The sequence below is a fragment of the Euprymna scolopes genome, unplaced genomic scaffold (genome assembly GCF_053919585.1).
Source record: "Euprymna scolopes isolate OS-2025 unplaced genomic scaffold, ASM5391958v1 sca5, whole genome shotgun sequence".
In the NCBI taxonomy this organism is placed as follows: domain Eukaryota; kingdom Metazoa; phylum Mollusca; class Cephalopoda; order Sepiida; family Sepiolidae; genus Euprymna; species Euprymna scolopes.
The window spans coordinates 484,708-506,755 of NW_027633546.1; the positions used below are offsets into that span (position 1 = coordinate 484,708).

The following is a 22,048-nucleotide window of genomic DNA, read 5'->3' on the forward strand; positions in this document are numbered from 1 at the left end:
AGAATTCCAGCAGAGTGCTCAATTAAAAGGAAAATCCAAAATGTAAGAGCGTATTTATATTTTGTGTACAGAAAGTTGTTAGTTGAAACAGATCATTGGTACCGTCGGTTTCAAGCCCGATAATAAGGCCCGTTTAAGGTATCCTTATCAAGCTCTCTTCATTTGGATGAAATATTAAGATATTGACTTTTTTACTGTTTGTAACACACAAAAATAATAAAGCAGTTAACAATTTCAAAGAATTTCTACAACAAAATAAATTAAAAAAAAAATCAATGACACAAAATCAAATAAAATTAAACTAAAGTTTTATTTTATTTAAACTCATTTATTCACGGAACCATCTTGTTTAAAATTAAAATTCCATCAAGCTTTGCATTTGTTGAAAACCGACTCCACTGGTTTTCCTTCCTTGCTTACAGTACGCGTGTGGATTGGCATTTTGAACGCCCTGCAACAAAGGGAAAATATCTACAATTATAAATCTGAAACAATGTTTTCATTACAAACGTGTAACTATACGAGATGTTTTCAATAAGTTTCTAGACTTTTTTCGTATGTGAACTTTTATTGATAGTGCATGCATTAAACTCTAGTCCCCTTCGAAGTAATCTCCCCCGGTTGCAACGAAGTTATTGTACCGTTCTAATAACGTCTGCACGGCTCAATGGAAGTCCTCTTGGGTGAGTATGTCAATCACCCTCCTCACAGCCACTTTCATCTCCTCAATTGTCTCATAATGACAGCCTTTAAAGTTTCCTTGAGCTTAGGGAATAACCAAAAGCCACACGGTTCAAGGTCTGGACTATAGGGAGGGTGAGAATCTGAATTGATCAACTCGGCCATCTTCCTGCTGTCATGGCAACGTCTTTCTTTCTTTCTGAACATCCTTCTGAGAAATTTCGCGCAAATCTTCCGCATCTTGAGTTTCCCGCAAATAATTGTGTGTACAGTTCCCACACTGATATCAAACTGTGCACTTATTGTCTCTACACGACGATCCTTATCCATGAAATTCTTTATTTGGTCAATCAACTGTAATCTTCTTTACTCTTCCATCTCCTCTCATCATCCATCGCAGACTCCCTGTCCTCTTTGACTCTCTTATGCCACTCAAAAACTGATGCTCGATTCATAAAAGATGGTCCAAAAGCAGTCTGAAGCATTCTGTACGTTTCTGTGGCATTTTTTTTTTACCAAGTTTAAATAAGAAATTTATTACATAACGTTCTTCGAAAGTGTCTTCATTTCCCACCTATCCTCACCTGAGCTGCCTTCTGTTGTATTGATCCATCCCGCTACTACCGTTTTTTTTTACACCTATCTCCACCCGGGCTTCCTATATAGATAAATAAACGACAAAAGTCTATATTCCAAAGTTCATGAGGGTGACCATCTTATAATTTATTTCTTTTTATTCAGAAGCTGTAACTACCGTATAAATCGAAATTCAAAATGGCGTAATGGAAACATAATATAAGGTATTGGTAGCTTCTCTTACAATTTTCGGATTTTAATCATGTAAAAACTTTATTTCCTTTTGATAGGTTGATTGTTGCTATTTTTCTGATGAGTTAAGGGCAAAATAGATTCATTGATTAATATAATAAGCTGATTGATTTTGCGCTATGAAACATACTTTCAAGTATTGTAAATGTCAACTGAATTAAAGGAATACATTATAAGATTCTCAACATCATGAACTTTGGAATATAGACTTTGGTTATTCATTCAATATATATATATATATATATATATATATATATATATATATATATATGAATATATAAATATAAATATAAATAAATAAAACTGTACCCTGCCACGCGTTGCTCTGGCTAAATTTGGTGTAATGGAAAATTCTAATAAAAAGAGAAAATGCATGTTTCTTATATTCTTAGTACAGCAATCCACTCTAAAAAAAAAAGAAAAATATGAAAAAAATGGTACTCTTGCAGAATTGGATCCTGATCCTCAGGATTGCCGTCAATCATGGCTTGGGCTCGACCAACAATCAGTGGATAAAGCTAACGTTGAAACGCTAATTTTTTTTTTCTGTATACAAAAATGTGAGTTAGTAATTAATATTTGAGTGATGGGGGGGGGTTACTATACACAGATTCGAAAAAGTTGTCCAAAAACAAATGAAAGCAAAGGTAAGGTAAGTTACATTTCTACCTAACTGGATAGTTGTTTAGTGTTTTTATGTAAGGTAAAATGTTTAATCGGCTGGAAAAACAGAAATGGTTGCAAACTGTTGAATACGTTAAGTTTGGGAAATGAAGTTGAAAACTAAAAACTATACAATACAGTGTCAAAAACCCACCGAATACGTTACCATGACATAGGCTGACATAATCGGTGGGTTTGTGACAGTATTTTTTATAGTTTTTTAGTTTTAACTCACTTTCTCAAACTTACCATAATTAACAGTGTCCGCCACCATTTGTATCTTTCAAATACAACGATAAACAGTTTTTCGAGCTGACTAAACGTTACATTAAATGAAAAGGGTTTGTATTAACAGATACAAAGAAGTTGTCAAAAAATGAATATATAACAAATAAATGTTATCAAAGGCAAGAAAAGTAAATGTTCTACCTAACTGGATAAGATTGTAGTGTTTTTATGTAATGTATAATGTTTAATCAGTTCAAAAACATGCAGTGTTTATCGGTATATTTGAAAAATACAAATGGCGGCAGACTGTATCGAACATGTTAAGTTTGGGGAAATTTTGGGAAAATGAGTTTAAACTAAAAAACTATACAAAATACTGTTAGGAACTCACTCAGTATATGTTACTGTGATGTAGGCTGACATATAATCAGTGGTTTTAAATTTTGATCGATACAGGTAACAACTTTTAAGTCCCTTTTAGTGATTACCTGGTTTGAGGATATTATACAACTAAATTGCAAATCTGCCCCAAAAATCCGGTATTTACTTTAAGGCCCGTCTCATGTTCGATTGATTACATGCTCCTGGTTAGGACCCATAGCTGGAGGAAGCTTCACATGCCTCCGAACAGTATCTTAGTCCAAAATACACTGTAGCTTACATTGCTTTGTAGAGAACCTACACTTAATTTTATTTAAATAGGCTGTCATTATGAGAAAATTGAGATGAGAAAAGAGTCCGTGACGAGGGCCATTGACACGCTTTCACAAAAGGATTTCAATTGGGCATCCCAGGAGTTGTTTGAACGGCACAGCAAGTGCATTGCAGTCGTAGAAGTTTACTTCGAAGGAAACTCGGGATTCTTGTGTGTATTGTCGATCAACTACTTTATTTAATCACCTAAATTAATATACGAAAATATAATTTTATGCGTAAATGTTCAGTATTTACTTCAACGGTGCTCAATACATATGTAGAGCTAGGTAGTAAGTTATAAAAATTAAACTACACAGACTATTTCGCGTTTCATTCTCGTACGCCTGACGCAATCTCACGAGAATGAAATGCAGAATATTCTGTGTAGTTTAATTGCCATATATGTTTTTATAACTTACCATATGTATATATATGTATATATATATATATATATATATATATACACACATATGTGTGTATATATATATATATATATATATATATATATATATATAAACTATTAAATCAACTTGTACATGGGCAAAGATAGTATCCATAATTATACCACACGACTACTTACTGCTTGTCCACTATGAAGTTTATTTCATCATCGGATGAAATTGCGGCGTCTATTTTGCTGGGAATACCACGGAAGTATTGATTTACTGGGTATTTATCCCTCTGATCGACGTCCTCATCTTTCGGATAGAATATGTAAAAATGGCCCTCCTGCAAAAATGCAAACAACAATATTTGTAAAATTATTAAACCGCCTACATCTCTACATTTCAATCTTGTTTAGCATTGTCGAGTATATATTGCTTACGTGTCGATATATTTCATCGTCTATAACAATTATAACAAACAGGGACAAATAACAGTCTCTTAGGGTTCACATCGGTCAATAAAGAAACATACCAGGACTGGTCCTGCCTTGATAGAGTTCACAGTAGACTTCGTAACCTCGTAGGAGATGTCCTTTTCTCTTCCTTGCAACCTCTATCTCACAGAAGAGATGTTGCGAGTTTGTCTCTGTTGTATCGTTATTGTCATGGAAAGTGTTCCACTGAGCTTCAATCTATGGTCCCCCCTCGCCAAACTTTCACAAGAAACACTCGTCTAGCTGTAAACACTATCAATAATTCCCCCCACTCTTTATCTGTGCCTAAACCTAAACGTAGATTCCATGAACAAAGCTTCTTTCTTAGAACTGCACGCCTGTGGAATTGTCTTCCGTTTTCCTGCTTTCCGGCTGACTACAATATGGTTGTCTTCAAGTCTAACGTAAATAAGTTCTTGATGAGCCGTTCCATATAAGTTATCAAATTTACCAAATTGTCATTACTAATGATTAGTATATTGTCCAATTTCTACTGTACACTCTTTAACCCTTATCCTTGAGTGGCCTCTTGGCCTTGATAATGTGGTGATGCCTGTGTAAAAAATACCTTATCCATCTGGGTTCATGTTCATTTGACGGATCCTCGGAAAATAAAGTTTTGTTGCTATTTTCAGCAGCTTTATTTTTGATGTTTCCCTCATTGGAAAGCTGTAACACTGCCCATTAGATTTTTACTATCGATGTTTTCCTCTACTCGGAGCCATTATGGTCTGAGGACCGTAATGGCTCCTTCTGCCTACCAACTAGGTCTGCTCTCTCTGACTCCCAATTCTTGACAAACTCATACGTGTATTTTTAAGTAATCTGATGACATCATTTTGTTTATGTTCGAACAAGTTAACATTTTTCTTTGTGCTAGTTATGAAACAGACAATTTTTGTGCAAGGGCTGGTTTTTAATAAAGACGCTGAAACCAGGCGTCGTGTTTTAAATAAACTTGAAAACGAGCCGAATGAAAAACTACAAAGCTTAGCCGAAGACTGTGAACGGCTTATTGAGTTGAAGCAGGACAGTCGTGACATAGAGGAAAACGGAGTATCGCACATTAAAATGATCCATCAGACGAAAAAATTAACTTAAAAAAATAACCAGAGGAAAAAAACAGGGAAAAGATCCACCTGGACAGTGTTGGAGGTTTGAAGATAAACATTGGTAAAATGAGTGTCCCTACAAATTTAAACAGTGTGACATATGCTACCAGAAATGACATGAGGCATCACATTGTAGGAAAAAATCTCTTAGAAAAAAGACATCCATTAAACTCACAAAATTGAATCTGAAGAACGAAATATCCAGAAATATGTTAAAATGTTTAAAAAGAAAGTAAGACTACAGCTTGATGGTAGGTCTGACATTTCCATTATTAATGTACGTACATGGAAGAAGCTTGGGAGACCTGATATGATTAGATCACATAAAACGGCGAGAAGCGTCAGTGGTGAAATATCATTTTCAAAGGAGAATTATTGACGAATATTTCTTTTCAGAATAAGATTAATGTACATACATGAAAGAAGTTTTTAACATAATAATTTTCCCTTTTAGCAATGGTTTCAACCATTTGTTTGATTAAAAATTCGATAATATGCGTAAACGCTTACTTTCTTAAGTGGTTTTGATCAGGACTGTATATATATATATATATATATATATATATATATATATATATATATATATATATATATGTATGTATATATATATGTATATATATATATATATATACTTTCTTAATCGATGTTTTCTCTTGACAATATATCGGTTGAAAGACGTCTCGAGGTTTATTTTAGTTTTTTTTATAATCACTATTTATAAATATATAAATTTACTCTTAAATCGTTTTTATTAACGCTTTCCCCTTTATTAATTATTTATTTCCCAGCTCGGTATGTCTCCGGATATCTTGTTCAAAGCTATTATTAATATATATATCTGTGTGTGTGTGTGTGTGTGTGTGTGTGTGTGTGTGCGTGCGTGCTTTTGTGTGTAACATTGTACAAACCTTGTAAAGAAAAATGCGTTCACCGCCATCATAATACTGAATTGCACATTCGGGGCTGTGGCTCTTTTCGTTCGAGGTAGCTTTTGGAGAAGTTTCAGACAAAGTGAATTGCCCTGCGGAATTTACCGTATACGCCCATACTTTTTCATCTGAATAATAATTATAAGAAGAATAATAATAAGAAGAACAAAAACAAGAAGAAGAAGAAGAAGAAGAAAAGCAAATAAGTAAAACAACTGAAATATTAAGCAAAACCCTTTGAATGCGCAGACTATTACACATGGACAACATATGAACGTATGATCAATAAAACTTTTCTCTCATGCATGGAGAATTGTTATCATATTTGGGCTTGTGCATCTACTACTAGTCTCTCGCTCATGGACAGAATTCAAAAGAGAGTCGCCAACCTTATAGGTCCCGAACTGTTAGCTGGCTTCAGCTTTTGTCCCATCGACGAAATCTTGCATCCCTCTGCCTGTTTCACAAGTATTTTAATGGTGGATGCTCCGACGAATTACAAATTCTTGTAGCACCTCGTCGTAAATATCACCTAACAGACCCGGCAACAGCAAAATCCCACCCCTACACAGTAGAGATCCCCAGATGCCAGAAAATATTCTACTCTAATAGTTTCTTCTCCAAAAATGCAAGACTTTGGAATTTCCGTCCGGGTCCCTGTTTCCCTGACTGTACTATGCTGAAGTTCAATTGTAATGTAAACAGAGATCTTGCTGCTCAACTCCCTACATAGCATCCTTGCAATTTACGCCCCAGATAGTAGACCCCTACATCAAAGTGGCATTTGTTTTGTGTGAAAATGAAAAAAAAAGTATCAATAAATGTTTAGCTATATTTTCGTACCTCCATTTATAATTCAAACTCATTTCAATACGTACAAGCAATAAATATCAGACCACATTTTGATATACTATGTACTTTTTGATTTTAATTATAAACGTTACAAAACTTTCAGTGCGAACCGTATTTCGTATTTTATAAGATTCACACCTGGAAGATGTGATACTAATTAGAAATACATTTACCTTTAAATAAATAAGCTTTGCTGGTTTTCTTTGAATATACAGCGGCTTGTACCAAATCCGGACCACCGGGGAAAAGAGTTTGGACAGGCGTCTTTTTTCCATTTTGTCCGTCAATAACTTCTCCTTGGTCAACAAACACAAAATCTACTTCTTTTACTGAAAACAGAAAAATAATTAAAATCTTTTAAAATTAAGTACTTATGCAGAATAGATACCGTGCTGAAATAATAACGTTATTATTTAGAACCTCAATCTTAACATGGAGAGAGAAGGGTGTTTTGTAAGTATTCTGTACTTTAACCTTACAATTTCATAAAAAAAGATACAGTAAAACGTGGATTTTACTTGAAAATACTATTTTAAAAAATAGAACGATACTTTCTCTGCACTAACTCATAGGGGATTCTATTTGGGATCAGATTTGCAGGAATACTTTATAGGGAGTTGGGCACATTACACTTGAACTTTTGCATGTCAGTACAGTCACGGAAGTATGGGCCCGGGAGGTAATTCTAAAGTCTAGGAGTTTGAGGAAAGAAGCTGTTTGAGTAGAAAGCTTTGAAGCATCTCGAATTATTTACGTCATCAACAGTGAAAAGATGGTATTTTACTACTTCTCGGGCCATTAATGTCGTGGGAGCTCTACTATGTTGAGTTCGTCCGAGCCTTTTTTATTTTTTATTGAAGCACTTGTAAAACAGGCACGGGAATGCCACATTTCGGCGATGGGACAGTGATTGGAGTTAGGCCGACAGTGTGGAACCTATTAGATTGACGACTCTTTTCTGAACTTTATCTAAGAGCGACAGGCTACTGGTAGATGCACCAGCACAGATGTGACAACAATACTCCATGCATATGCGAATAGTTGCTTTGTAAAGATACAGGGTACTTTCAGGTGTGAGTAATCTCTTAGCACGGTAGAGAGAGTCCATGTGTAAATTCATATTGTTTGTGAATGTTAAGCCTAACAGCTTGAAGGAAGCACTTTAATTCTTTTGACGAGTGTAACTTTTCAGTAAACATATATATACTTAGTGCGAACTCAATTAACCCAAATTACCATGCGGGAGCGCAGGAATACTTGGTTTAGAACCTATCCTATTGGAGCGGCTGTTTTATTATATTAGTATAGTCGTAGTGGGCAATGAAAGGGGCCCTGCACATATCTCCGATGAGCATTCCCAAGGCCACAATCATGTGGATGAAGAGTTGGCAGATGGTCTACATTTTGCCTGTTTGATACTTATGTACATCCAATTTATCCAGCACTACTCGCCCTCAAACTGAAACCATTAACTAAAATGACAGCTTAAACAAAAACTACAATCAAACGAGGCACAAATCCAAATAAAACTAAATCGCCTTTTTCCTTGATGTTCGCAGTCAGAAATATCCGTGGATTTATAACTAATTTAGATAATGTAGAAAATTATTTCTTAGCAAAGTCCCCGGATATCTTAGTTCTAAAAAAAATTAACTTACACTCGCCCGTCTAACCACTCTAAGATGCTTGATTATCTCCCACTCTGCCGTAAGGAATCAGGCAGAATTGCACGGACTTGGAGTCTATATTCGAAACACACTCTCCTTGATGAGAGAATCCAAACTAAAATCAAACAACCTGGCCTCAATGTGCCTTAGACTAAACTTGTAACAATAGCTACTTATATTTTCTTTACCCTTTATCTCGACCCAGGACTGTACCCTAAACAATTAAGTCTCCGACAGCATAGATGCAACACTTTTTTTTAGACATTGGTGCCCAAGTACCTGCATTTGGTGAGTTTAATATCATAGTAATTGGATTAGTTTCTCACACATAGCTTTTCCATATCCCATTCTAAGACAGTCACGTTCCCGACTCGTCTCCCAGATCGACAGGATCAGTAAGTCTCACTTATAGATTTATTTCTGACGACAGTTGCCGGGAATTATGTAACAAATGCTCATAGTCCACTCGAGAATTCCGTTCACATTGTGAGAATCACGCTAAACTTTCGAATCGGAGCTTAAGAGTTATACAAAAAATATGTAACACTTACTTCTCATGGCCGCATCGATGGTTTTGTATGACTGCTGGCAAAAACCAACTTCATCCCCACCTTTAGCATCATCGTCCGGAAGTACCTTATCATCTGTAACTCCACCATTATCTGGTAATGCATCATCTTTACCCCCATCAGCATCGGGGTTAACTGCATCATCATCATCTGTAACCCCACCATTATCTGGTAATGCATCATCTTTACCCCCATCATCATCGGGGTTTACTGCATCATCATCATCTGTAACCCCACCATTATCTGGTAATGCATCATCTTTACCCCCATCATCATCAGGGTTAACTGCATCATCATCATCTGTAACTCCACCATTATCTGGTAATGCATCATCTTTACCCTCATCATCATCAGGGTTAACTGCATCATCATCATCTGTAACTCCACCATTATCTGGTAATGCATCATCTTTACCCCCATCATCATCAGGTTTAACTGCATCATCATCATATGTAACTCCACCATTATCTGGTAATGCATCATCATAATGTGTAACGGCATCATCATCTTTAGTTTCATCATCATTTTGAAATGCCCAATCCTCTGTAACTCCATAATCACCATCATCATATTCATATCCATAATCATCTGCAAGAAAATAAAACCCTTTAAAATAAAAATCACGATCGACAAAACAAAACATATAAAAACAAGGAAATCAAGCCACACTACAAAACCCCATTCTCATGAGTGAATTTCAAAATATTATATGGAAATAAACGCGGTCTATTCTTCAATATGTTATAGATAGATATATTATCAGTAAAATCGATATTCGCTTCTAACTAGCATATGATTTTTCACTAGTGGGATCTGTGGAAGTTCCACAGAGGACACTTTCATATGTAATATATTGATGTTAGCATTCTGTAGATGTTCAGTGTTAATGGAGACTCTCTGATATTATTTTAGCTTTTTTGTTAAAACTGTAATCTGAGCTAGCACGAAGGTCCGGCAAGTACGCTTAAATATGATATTTTAAATATTGCAGTTTTTCTATCTATTATTATAGAGTTAATGTTCTATCGATTTTCATATTTTATAAAATTTCGATTTCAAAAATAAAAAATACATATATTCATAGCATTTGGGTGCATTAGCTTGAATCGAAACCGAAATAAAAACTTATGATATATATATATATATATATATATATATATATATATATATATGTAACTTAAGCTCCTTCAGCCATAATCGAAACCGAAACTAAAGCTTATGAAGAATTCTTGATAAAATTATTAATAAAAAAATTACTGGAGTGCTATCAGTCATAATCGAAACTGAAACCAAAACTTATGAAGAATTCTTGGTAAAATTATTCATGACAAGAAATGGAAGTATATAACAATTAAACGACCCGGATGTAAGCGTGACACAGAAAGTAGCACAAACGCTGTCGTATTAATGTATATATATTATGTCTTCTTCAACTATATTTTTACAAAGCAAAATATAGTTCTATTTTGTTCTTTTTTAATAAAAAAATTGTACTATAGAATTAATCAATGGAAACGAATAAGGATCCCAGGGTACTTTTACACAGGTATACATTAGTCAATGTAATTAGAAGTACAAGCCATGTTTAGTTTCAGAACAGTTTCCGATGGTTCGTTGTCCTGAGATGTGACTGGTTTGCAGTAGACAGAACAGTTCCGATGGTTCGTTGTTCCACACTAATCCTTAGAGGTAACTGGTTTGCAGTAGACAGAACAGTTCCGATGGTTCGTTGTTCCACACTAATCCTTAGAGGTAACTGGTTTGCAGTAGACAGAACAGTTTCCGATGGTTCGTTCTTCCACACTAATCCTGAGAGGTGACTGGTTTTAACTAGACAGTTCCACAGAGAAAAAGATTCTTACCGTGTCGAGACGAAAAAAAAATATGCGAAATTGCTACAGAAAAGGTTTAATATTTATGGAGCAATTCTGATTTCTATTTGGTTGGTAGCAGAACGTGAATTAATTCGATTCGTCAGTTCCTAGCAGCATCGTCTATAAATAGAATCGCCCGACTGTGTAGGATCATACCCCATTATGCATCAAAAATATTGTAACATCCCCCCTATTCTTATAATGGGGAGGTCCCTTGTGTTCGTTCTGCTCAAAAATCAATATATATTTTTATATTCAATTATACATAACAAAAATTAGAAATCATTTGGATCTTAAAATTTTAGCATGTAAAAAGACGCCGTTCAGATGTCAAAACAGATATATCTGTGTACAAAAAAGAGAAATAAAATATATGGAAGGTATTTTTACCTTAAAAAGGGGTGGGTATGTAAAAAAGAAGCCATTTCTTAAATTTAATTATGCGGTTTTGTAAAAAAGAGAAAGAAAAAACGCATACATGTATACATATAAACAAGTATGCATGAAAATAAACATACGTTTAAAGAAAGTTTTTTTGTTTTGTTTTTTTTTTGTTTTGTTTTTTGTTGATTAAAACAATGCACAAAATAAGACATTTTTGAAAAATAAGAAAGAAAACTGATGTGCACCAAAAAAATAAAAGTCAATTTTAATTTATGTCTGCCTTAAAATAAGCATGCAAAAAGTATTTGTCGAAAAGGAAAATTACAAAGAAGAGGTTTTTAACAAGTTACTTTTTTCTTTTTTTTTAAATTTATTTTAGTAAAAGTATTAGTTACGCATTAGTAGATTAAAGTGTTAATACAAACAAAATGGATGCAGCTTAACGTCTTTACCCAGGACTACTTTTTTTTAATATATAGAAATTTATATACATACAGGCCCGTGGAAAAAATTATTCAATCGAATCTCCCAACGAGTTTCGAAGAAAAACGCTTTAACTTTATTCTAATTGCGGGTTTCGTGAATACATCAGCGATATTTTTTATGATATGTAATTCAAAATAATGGATTCCTTTTTCACCTCGGTTTTTACGAAATGGCATTGTATATCTATATGCTTAATTAAATCTTTGGTTGATTATCGAGTTCTGTGCTAAGACTATACTGTCTTGATTATCACAATTAATTACTACGAGGCTTTTAGTTAATTCTAGCTCTAAAATAGTATTTAGGATATTTTTAGGGTAAAGTGCTTCCTGGGTCGTGTGTGTGATCGCGATAAATTCTGCTTCATACGTAGAGAGAGATCCAATCTGTTGCTTTTTAGATTTCCATGAAATAATAGGCCCATTTTCTGAGAGTCTGAAACAATATCCAGATATACTTTTTCGATATTAGTCGTTTCCCCAATCTGAATCCGAAAATCCTTCTAATATTGGGGGATTTTTTTTTTATTTTCTAAATACTAACTTCTGTTCTTTAGTTCCTTTTAAATAACGAAGGACTGGTTTAGCTCTGTTTAAATCCTTCATTGTCGGTTGTGATAATTTTTGTGATAGTTTTGTTACTGTATAGCATATATCGGGTCTGGTCACAGTCATTAAATATATAAGACTACCTATAATTTCCCGGTATAATTTATCATTTATTATTTCAGATTCTGTATGTATATTTTATTAATATCATTTTCGACCGGTGTAGAGCGTTTCTTGTAATCTCCCATTCCAAATTTTAATAGTATTTTGTCGATGTATCTCGGTTGATTCATCGTGACAAGTCCTGTGCTTTGAGTAAATTCTATCCCCCAAAACCAGGATATTTTGCCGAGATCGGTCATTTTGAATCTTTTACTTAATTTGTTCTTAACATCGGTTAACATTATGTCACAATTTGATGCGATTAAAATATCATCGACCCACAAAACCAAAATCAGTAGTTTATCGTCTTTGTGTTGGGTATATAAACAGGGGTCTGCAGCGCATTGTCTAAATTGTTGTTTAATAATATAATCATGAAATACTGTGTTCCAACACCGAGAACTCTGCTTTAGACCATATAATGACTTGTTAAGTTGCCACACGCTATTTTTATTTTTCATTATAAATCCCTCTGGAGGGGTAATATAAATTTCACAGTCTATTGGCTCATTCAAATAAACATTTTTTTACGTCCATTTGATGGATGTTTAGGTCATATTGTGATGCGACCTGCAGTAAAACTCTGATTGTCGTTAGGTTTGTGGTCGGTGAAAACGTAGAAAAATATTCTATACCGTAAATCTGAGAGTACCCTTTAGCAACAAATCTAGCTTTGTACTGTTCTACGCCTGATGCTGTAGTCTTTTTTGTAAAGACCCATCTTGTAGAAATAACATGTTTATCTTTTGGGAGAGGCACTACCGTATAGGTATCATTTTCGGTTAAAGCATCTATTTCTTTTTTCATGGAAATTTTCCATTCATCACAATGTTCTGAATTAATTGCTTCGTTAAAGCTTTTTGGCGCATTTTACATAGAATAGCAATAGTCGTTTTGATAATCTTTTATATTGTCGACCACAAAAAAATCGGGTCGCCTTCTATTTCTTTTGGGATATCTTTCGACTTTATCATCACCATCATCACATCATCATCATCATTATGGATACTCTTGTATCCGTGAATTATTTTGCTTTCATTTGTTTTAATAATTTGAGGAAATATAATTTCATCTTCTTCATATGACGGGGTATTGTCTTTAAAATTAAACGTGTCTGTGAATTTTACACATCGGGTTCTTTTTATTTTATTTTTCTCTGGAAAAAAATATTAAATTGGCTGGACTGTTTTTATCGTATTCAAGAAATATACCTCTGTCGGCTTTCATATTCAATTTACTCTTTTGATCTATATATGCGAAGCAAGCTGAACCAAATATATGCATTCTGCTTAAATTTTTTTTTACCACAGACAGATTCATATGGATTTTTAGATAGTGTTTTGTTAAAGCACTTGTTGCGTATATAGGCTGCCGCCATAAGTGCATTTGAATCAAAACTCCTCAAAACCTCTGGATATAGTTCTATTTGTGCCACATTTTGCTGAGGCGGGCAGCAATTTAAATAACCACCCACTTATGCATAAAAAATATTGTAACAATAGTGTAGCGGGAATTTTGTAACTTGGATTACTTGGGGGGATGGTTCATCAAGAACTTGAAGACAATCAGGTTGTAGTCAGCTGGAAAGCAGGCAATCGGAAGAGCGTTCCACATGCGTGCAGTTCTAAGAGAGAAGCTTTGTTCATGGAATCTCCATTTAGGTTCAAACACACAGATAAAGAGTGTGGGAAATTATTGATAGTGGTTTTGGTAAGACGAGTGTTTTTCGTGAAAGTTTGGCAAGGGGAGACCATAGATTGACGCTCTGGTGAGCATTTGCCATGAAAATAACGATAAAGCAGAGACAGGATCGGAACGTCTTATTACAAGAAATGGATGTAAGAGTGACATAGAAAATAACAAACACACTGTCCTATTAATATATATATATATATATATTATGTCTCCTTCCACACTATTTTTACAAATATAGTTCTATTTTGTTTTTTTTAATAAAAAACATCGTACTATAGAATTAATCATTGGAAACGAATATGGACCCCGGTGTATTTTGCGTCGTACCTGAACTCTAATTCCTATTAATATTTTTAACATCTATAATTTTCAAGTCAGAAATAAAGATCAAATCGCTAAAGAACATCTAAGAGTGTTATGAGAAAATAATTTATATATTTATACTGCGATATTTGATTCTAACTAGCATACTTTTTGTATTCCTCCATTATATTTTTAACTGTCATCAGATAAATCGATATTTCATTCGTAATAGCCTTATTTGTATAATTTCATTACACTTTAAACAAGCGAAAATTTTGTTCTATTCTGTTCTTTTTATATTAAGAATTTTAGGCTATGAAACCTTTTAAATAGATACATAATATTATCTGAAAGTACATTGTCAGTTAAAGCCATTGTAACAGATAAACTATCCTATGAATTTAAGAGAGAATACAATAGAAATTATAACATGTAAATTATACTATAAATATAAGAAAGAATAGAATTGCAATTATAACATATAAACTATCTTATACATTTAAGAAATCATACAACAGAAATTATAACATAAACTATCCTATGAATTAAAGGGAGAATAAAGTAGCAATTATAACATATAAACTATTCTATGAATTTAAGAGAGAATACAATAGCAATTATAACATAAAATATCCTATGAATTAAAGGGAGAATGCAATAGCAATTATAACATATGTACTATCCTATGAATTTAAGAGATAATACAATAGCAATTATAACAAACTATTCTATGAATTTAAAAAAGAATACAATAGCACTTATGACATATAAACTATCCTATAAATTTAAGAGATTATACAATAGCAATTATAACATAAAATATCCTATCACTTAAGACAGAATACAATAGAAATAACATAAACTATGAATTAAAGAAAGTATATAATAAGTATCTATTAAAAAGCTTGCCCTATGTCTGAATACTCTATGTAAAATTTAAAAAGTTTAGACCAAGAATTGGCTGAGTAATTTGGTAGAGACTGCAGAGGTCAATTTTTTAAAACTTTGACTCGAATTAAAAATATTGATTTATGTTTAAGTAACCTACATCTAAAATTCAAAATGTTTAGACAAGTCAGCTTGTATTGAAATGAAAATTTCCAATCCAAACAAAAGGGGATGTAGGTATAGGTAGATGAGAATCCTACAGACAAAGACATGTCAACGTGTATTCTAATGAAAATTTCTAAGTCCATACAATAGAGCACGTAGGTATAGGTAGATGAGAATCCTATAGACCAAGACAAGTCAACGTGTATTCATTTGAAAATTTCTAAGTCCAAACAAGAGGGGATGTAGGTATAGGTAGATAAAAACCTTATAGGCTCAGACATGTCAGCATGCATTCAAGTGAAAATTTCTCTCTAATAAAGAGGGGGTGTAGGTATCAGTAGATGAGAAGCTACTTCACCAAGACATGTCAGCGTGTATTCAATTGAAAATTTCTAACTCCAAACCATAGAGAACGTAGGTATAGGTAGATGAGAATCCAACAGACCAACACAAGTCAACGTGTATTCAAACACAAATTTCTAAGTCCAAACAAGAGGGGATGTAGGTATCGTGAGATGAGAAGCTACTAGACAAAGACGAGTCAGCTTGTATTCAAATGAAATTTTCTAATCCAAACAAAAGGGTATGTAAATATAGGTAGATGAGAAGCTACTAGACCAAAACATGTCAGCGTGTATTCAATTGAAAATTTCTAACTCCAAAAGAGGGGATGTTGGTACCGGTAGAAAAGAAGCTAATAGGCCATGACGTGTCAGCATGTATCCAACTGAAAATTTCTAAATCTAAACAAGAGGGGATGTAGGTACCGGTAGATAAGAAGCTTATTGGCCAAGACACGTCAACGTGTATTCGATTGAAAATTTCTTAGTCCAAACAAGAGAGGATGAAGGTCCCGGTAGATGGGAAGCTTATAGACCAAGACACGTCAACGTGTATTAAAATTTCTATGCTCAAACAAGAGAGTATATAGGTAGCGGTAAATAAGAAGCTAGTAGACCGAGACATGTCAACATGTATTCAATTGACAATTTCTAAGTCCAAACAAGAGAGGGTGTAGGTATAGGTAGATGAGAAGCTAATAAACCAACAGTCAACACATGTCAGCGTGTATTCAAGTGAAAATTTCTAACTCCAAACTATAGAGAACGTAGGTATATGTAGATGAGAATCCAATAGACCAGGACGAGTCAACGTGTATTCAAACACAAATTTCTAAGTCCAAACAAGAGGGGATGTAGGTATCGGGAGATGAGAAGCTACTAGACCAAGACTCGGCTTGTATTCAAATGAAACTTTCTAATCCAAACAAAAGGGGATGTATGTATTGATAGATGAGAATCCTATAGACAAAGACATGTCAGAAATTTCCATTGGAATACACGCTAAGTCCAAACAATAGAGTACGTAGGGATAGGAAGATAAAAATCCTATAGACCAAGACAAGTAAACGTGTATTCATTTGAAAATTTCTAAATCAAAACAAGAGGGGATGTAGGTATACGTAGATGAGAAGCTAATAGACAAACACAGGTCAGCGTGTATTGAAATACAACTTTCTAAGTCCAAACAACAGGGAATGTAGGTATCGGGAGATGTGAAGCTCCTAGACCAAGACAAGTCAGCTTGTATTGAAATGAAAATTTCCAATCCAAACAAAAGGGGATGTAGGTATAGGTAGATGAGAATCCTACGGACAAAGACATGTAAGCGTGTATTCAAATGAAAATTTCTAAGTCGATACAATAGAGGACGTAGATATAGGAAGATAAGAAACTAATAGGCCAAGACAAGTCAAAGTGTATTCAATTGAAAATTTCTAAGTCCAAATAATAGGGGATGTAGGTAGGGTAGATAAGAGGCTGATAGACCAAGACATATCAGCGTGTATTCAATTGAATATTTCTAAGTCCTAACAAGAGGGGATGTAGTTATAGGTAGATAACAAGCTTATAGGTCAAGACAAGTAAACGTGTATTTAAATGAAACTTTCTAAATCAAAACAAGAAGGGATGTAGATATAGGTAGATGAGAAGCCAATAGACCAAGATAAGTCAACGTGTATTCAATTGAATATTTCTAACTCCAAATAAGAGCAGATGTAGCTACCGGTAGATAAGAAGCTGATAGGCCAAGACAAGTCAAAGTGTATTCAATTGAATATTTCTAAGTCCAAACATAGAGGATGTACGTATAGGCTGATGAAAACCTATAGACCAAGACAAGTCAACGTGTGTTCAATTGAAAATTTCTAAGTCAAAACAAGACGGGATGTAGGTATTGGTAGATAAGAAGCTAATAGGCCAAGATATATCAGCGTGTATTCAATTGAATATTTCTAAGTCCTAACAAGAGGGGATGTAGTTATAGGTAGATAACAAGCTTATAGGCCAAGGCAAGTCAACGTGTATTCAATTGAAAATTTCTAAGTCAAAACAAGACGGGATGTAGGTACCGGTAGATAAGAAGCTACTAGACTAAGACATGTCAGCGTGTATTCAAATGAAAATTTCTTAGTCCAAACAAGAGGGGATGTAGGTATAGGAAGATGAGAATCCTATAGACCAAGACAAGTCAACGTGTATTCAAATGAACATCTCTAAGGCCAAACAAAGGGGAATGTAGGTATAGGTAGATGAGAATCTAATAGGCCAAGACAAGTAAACGTGTATTCAATTGAATATTTCTATGTCCAAACAAGAGAGGATGTAGGTATAGGTAGATAAGAAGCTAATAGGCCAAGACAATTCAACGTGTATTCAAATGAAAATTTCTAAGTCAAAACAAGAGGGGATGTAGGTATTGGCAGATAAGAAGCTACTAGACAAAGACATGTCAGCGTGTATTAAAATGAAAATTTCCAAGTCCAAACAGTAGAGGGTGTAGGTATCGACAGATGAGCATCCTATAGACAAAGACAAGTGAACATGTATTCAATTGAAAATTTCCAAGTTCAAACAAGAGGGGATGTAGGTACCGGTAGATGAGAAGCTAATAGGCCATGACGTGTCAGTGTGTATTTAGGTGAAAATTTCTAAGTCCAAACAAGAGGAGACGTAGGTATGGGTAGATGAGAAGCTAATAGGCCAAGACATGTCAGCATGTATTCAATTGAAAATTTCTAAGTTCAAAACAGTGTAAGAAAGTATCTGGAATGCCCGATCGAGCCTGCTGCCACCTTGGGTACATGTAGACGTTGCAAAATGCTTTCTAATCTGCTAGGCCCATCGAGACTTAGTTTTTTTCTTTCTCTGGACCGTGTAGGTTGGCGTCTGGAAGTGCCCGATCTGCGCCTACTCTTACCTTGACATATCAACGTGTATTCAAGTTGACACTACTAAGTTCAAAACGGGCGTTAGGTACCGGTAAATGTGAAGATTATCAATCTAGACATGTTGAAATTTATGTTCACACATAGGGGATGGCGAGAGGGGGAATAGGGATAAAGAATAAAAAGAGAGAGATAGACAGATCTAGATAAATACAGAGGTATAAACTGAGACAGGGAACACAAGCATTGTTTTTACTGGTTAATTTTACACCAGAATACACTTTTAGATTTTATGTAGATTTTTTTCTGTAGGGAACAAGCAAATAGCACACATAATATCTAGACATAAATATATACATAAAACAATTAGTTATGAGATATATCTGAACTACTCCAAAAAGACAATAATAATGAATATCATCACTCACCTTTGAAAATTATCCAGGCTGTATGCCTACTTACATTCCATCAAACACCAGAAAATCATGATCCATTGTTTGGTTGACTTTTTATTTTGTTTAATTTTTTTTTTTCTTTTCATACACATTTGTAATTGTGTCTTGCTTTAATCAAGTATTTTTTTTAGTTAACCTGTGGTGTTGGGAGAGGGGTTAACATGAATCAATCGGAGAGAGGTTAACATGAATCAATTTTGCTTAAACATTTTTTTTAATATATATGTATATATTAGTTTACGGAGTCATTGCAGTACCAAGTCTGACACTGTAATTGCTTGAAAAGTATTGCATTGGGAAGGGTTCTTTTATTTATTTTTTTTTTTTCTTGAGGTGTGCGGGAATTTCAGTAGGGGAAGTTTCTGCTGATTTCAGGTTCCAAGACAGTAAAGTTGTATTTTATTGTTTGTGCATCAATTTCTTACAGATTTTTTTGTGTTATGAAGTGAAAATGAATGACTTGCAAAGACATTTACATGTTTGCATTCTTTTTTATTTTTTAATTCTTCACTTTTTTTTTGTTTTAATGTCCCAAGAGTGAACGAAGACGGATAAGTCTTATTCAGCAGAGTGGAAAAAAAAACAGGGTACTTTTGGCTGTCCTCAATAGATCTGTCCAGAGTAAAATGTGTCCAAGTTATTGCCCTAATAAAGTGAGAACCATACCCCAAAACTAATGCAGAACTCTACTTATGTATTGCACAGCTACAAGAGCTAACTTGTCTAGGATAAGTGCCATATAAATTTGCAAAACTCACTATATAGCTCTACTTATTAACCGATATGAACTTAAATTGCCGAACATGTCTCAAAAATTTTCTACAGAGCTCTACTTAGAAATGAGCACTCTCAAAGAATTTGTCCAACATAATTTTGAAATATGTTTTTTTTAAGTTACCATAGAGCTCCCAAATAGGAAACTTGTTTCAAATTCTTGTCATATGTATATGTATATATTTTTAAAAAACTACAGTATATCTATCCTTATGTATTGACATTTATGTTTTCAAAACATACTGCAGAGCTCTTCATGTTTTCTGAATTTTATGCCTTCATCTATTAATGTATTGAGCACTCTCAAAGTATATTCGTGTAGCTGAATTGCCATACATGTTTTCTGAAAGTCTATATTTAGCTCGACTAATGTATTGAACACTGTCAAAATAAATTTATGCAGTTGAAATGCCATGTCTGTTTCTCAAATGTTTTATTTAGCTCTACTAATATATTGAGCACCCTGGAAGTAGATTTGTCTAAAATAATTGCCAAAATGTTTCCAAATCTTACTACAAAGCTCTATAAATTCATTGAGCACTCTCAAAGTAAATTCGTCTTGCATAATTAAACAATGCAATTTTAAAATTTACTACACAGCTATACTAAACTATGGAGCACATGCAAGCATCATTGGCATATATGTTTTAAACTTACAAAAGAGCTTTACTCGAAGTAAATTTGTCTAGAATAAATGAGAAAAATTCTTTCAAATCTTTCCACAGGAGTCTACCACAGTATTAAGCACTCTGGTAATTACTTTTCTAGCATACTCGCAATACACAATTTTAAAACTCACTACAGAGCTGTACTTATCTATTTTGCAGTCTCAAAGAATTTTGGATCGCATAACAGAAATTTATATTTTTCACATAACTTCAAAGCTTAACTCATACATTGAGCACTCTTAAAGGAAATTTCTCTGCTATAAATGACAAATGTTTTCAAAACTAAATACAGAGTTTGGAAAAAAGAGCTGATATTATTACAGGTTACTTTTCTTCAAATAGATATAAACGAGCGTTATACAAGAGTGCTCAATAAGACATAGAGCAATAAAGACATTTTATTTAGATTTTTACTTAATGATTACACTATCAATAGTGCTCAAAACTAGACAGAGCTGATATTATAAAACGTTTATTTTATTACAGGTAAATAAATATTAAGATTTAACCAGAGTTATATAAGAGTGCTCAATAAGACATAGAACAATAAAGACATTTTATTTAGAGTTTTACTTAATAATTACACTTTAAATAGTGCTCAACACTAGAAAGAGCTGATATTATCAAACGTTTATATTAATGAAAGAAAATTATATGTGAGTGCTTTATCATACATAGAGCAATATTGACATTTTAGATTTTTCATTGAGAATTCATAAAAATGTGAATAAAATTAGTAAAATGTATATTATAATATGTCATTAAAACAATACAAAAAAGTGTGGCCATCTAAATTGACGTATGCATTTTTTAACTTATTAACTTGCTCTACTGATGTATTGAGCACTCTACATATAAGTCCTGTCATTTCAATTTCTATATATATATTTTAAATCTTAACAGTTAGCTCTACTAATGCATTGAGCACTCTAGCAGTAGCTCTTGTCATCTAAATTCCATACATATTTCCAAAAATTTAACAACTATCTCTACTAATTCATTAATCACTGTATATATTTATCTTTCTGTCTCTCATTATCTATCTATCTATCTATCTATCTATAAAAGTGAAAATGTCTGTCTGTGTATGTGTGTGTAAATTTTCCTACGCAATAACCTTTCAATTTTTAGTCTACAGACTCAAAATTTGATATACAGGGTACTGAGATATGTGAAAATCTGTGATCAGTTTTTGGACAGAAATTTGGCGATTAAGGGGTCAAAGTTCAACGATTTGAACTTTGAGAACTCTACAAAACTCCTCCGACAATTATGGGTCTGAACACTTGAAATATTAGATATAGGTTCCTTA

General features: G+C 33.7%; 1 protein-coding gene across 1 annotated transcript; it reads right to left on the reverse strand.

Moving 5' to 3' along the window:
• Window positions 1-333: 333 nt before the first annotated feature.
• LOC145274878 (uncharacterized) lies at window positions 334-9,763 on the reverse strand. Its single transcript, XM_080127492.1, has 5 exons — window positions 9,088-9,763; window positions 7,043-7,198; window positions 5,997-6,145; window positions 3,677-3,825; window positions 334-451 (listed from the first exon to the last, which is right to left on the reverse strand). Exons 1-5 carry the CDS (start codon window positions 9,746-9,748, stop codon window positions 367-369), a joined length of 1,200 nt encoding a protein of 399 aa, XP_079983618.1. The 5' UTR covers window positions 9,749-9,763; the 3' UTR covers window positions 334-366.
• Between the last annotated feature and the right edge of the window lie 12,285 nt (window positions 9,764-22,048).

Bases quoted from the DNA above. Each gene is read 5' to 3' on its own strand.
- LOC145274878 (XM_080127492.1), bottom strand. From the start codon at position 9,748: ATGTTTTGTTTTGTCGATCGTGATTTTTATTTTAAAGGGTTTTATTTT. The intron at 6,146-7,042 runs GTAAATGTATTT...ATTATTATTCAG, and splicing joins CAAAGCTTATTTATTTAAAG to ATGAAAAAGTATGGGCGTAT. The intron at 452-3,676 runs GTAAGTAGTCGT...CCTTTGTTGCAG, and splicing joins AACTTCATAGTGGACAAGCA to GGCGTTCAAAATGCCAATCC.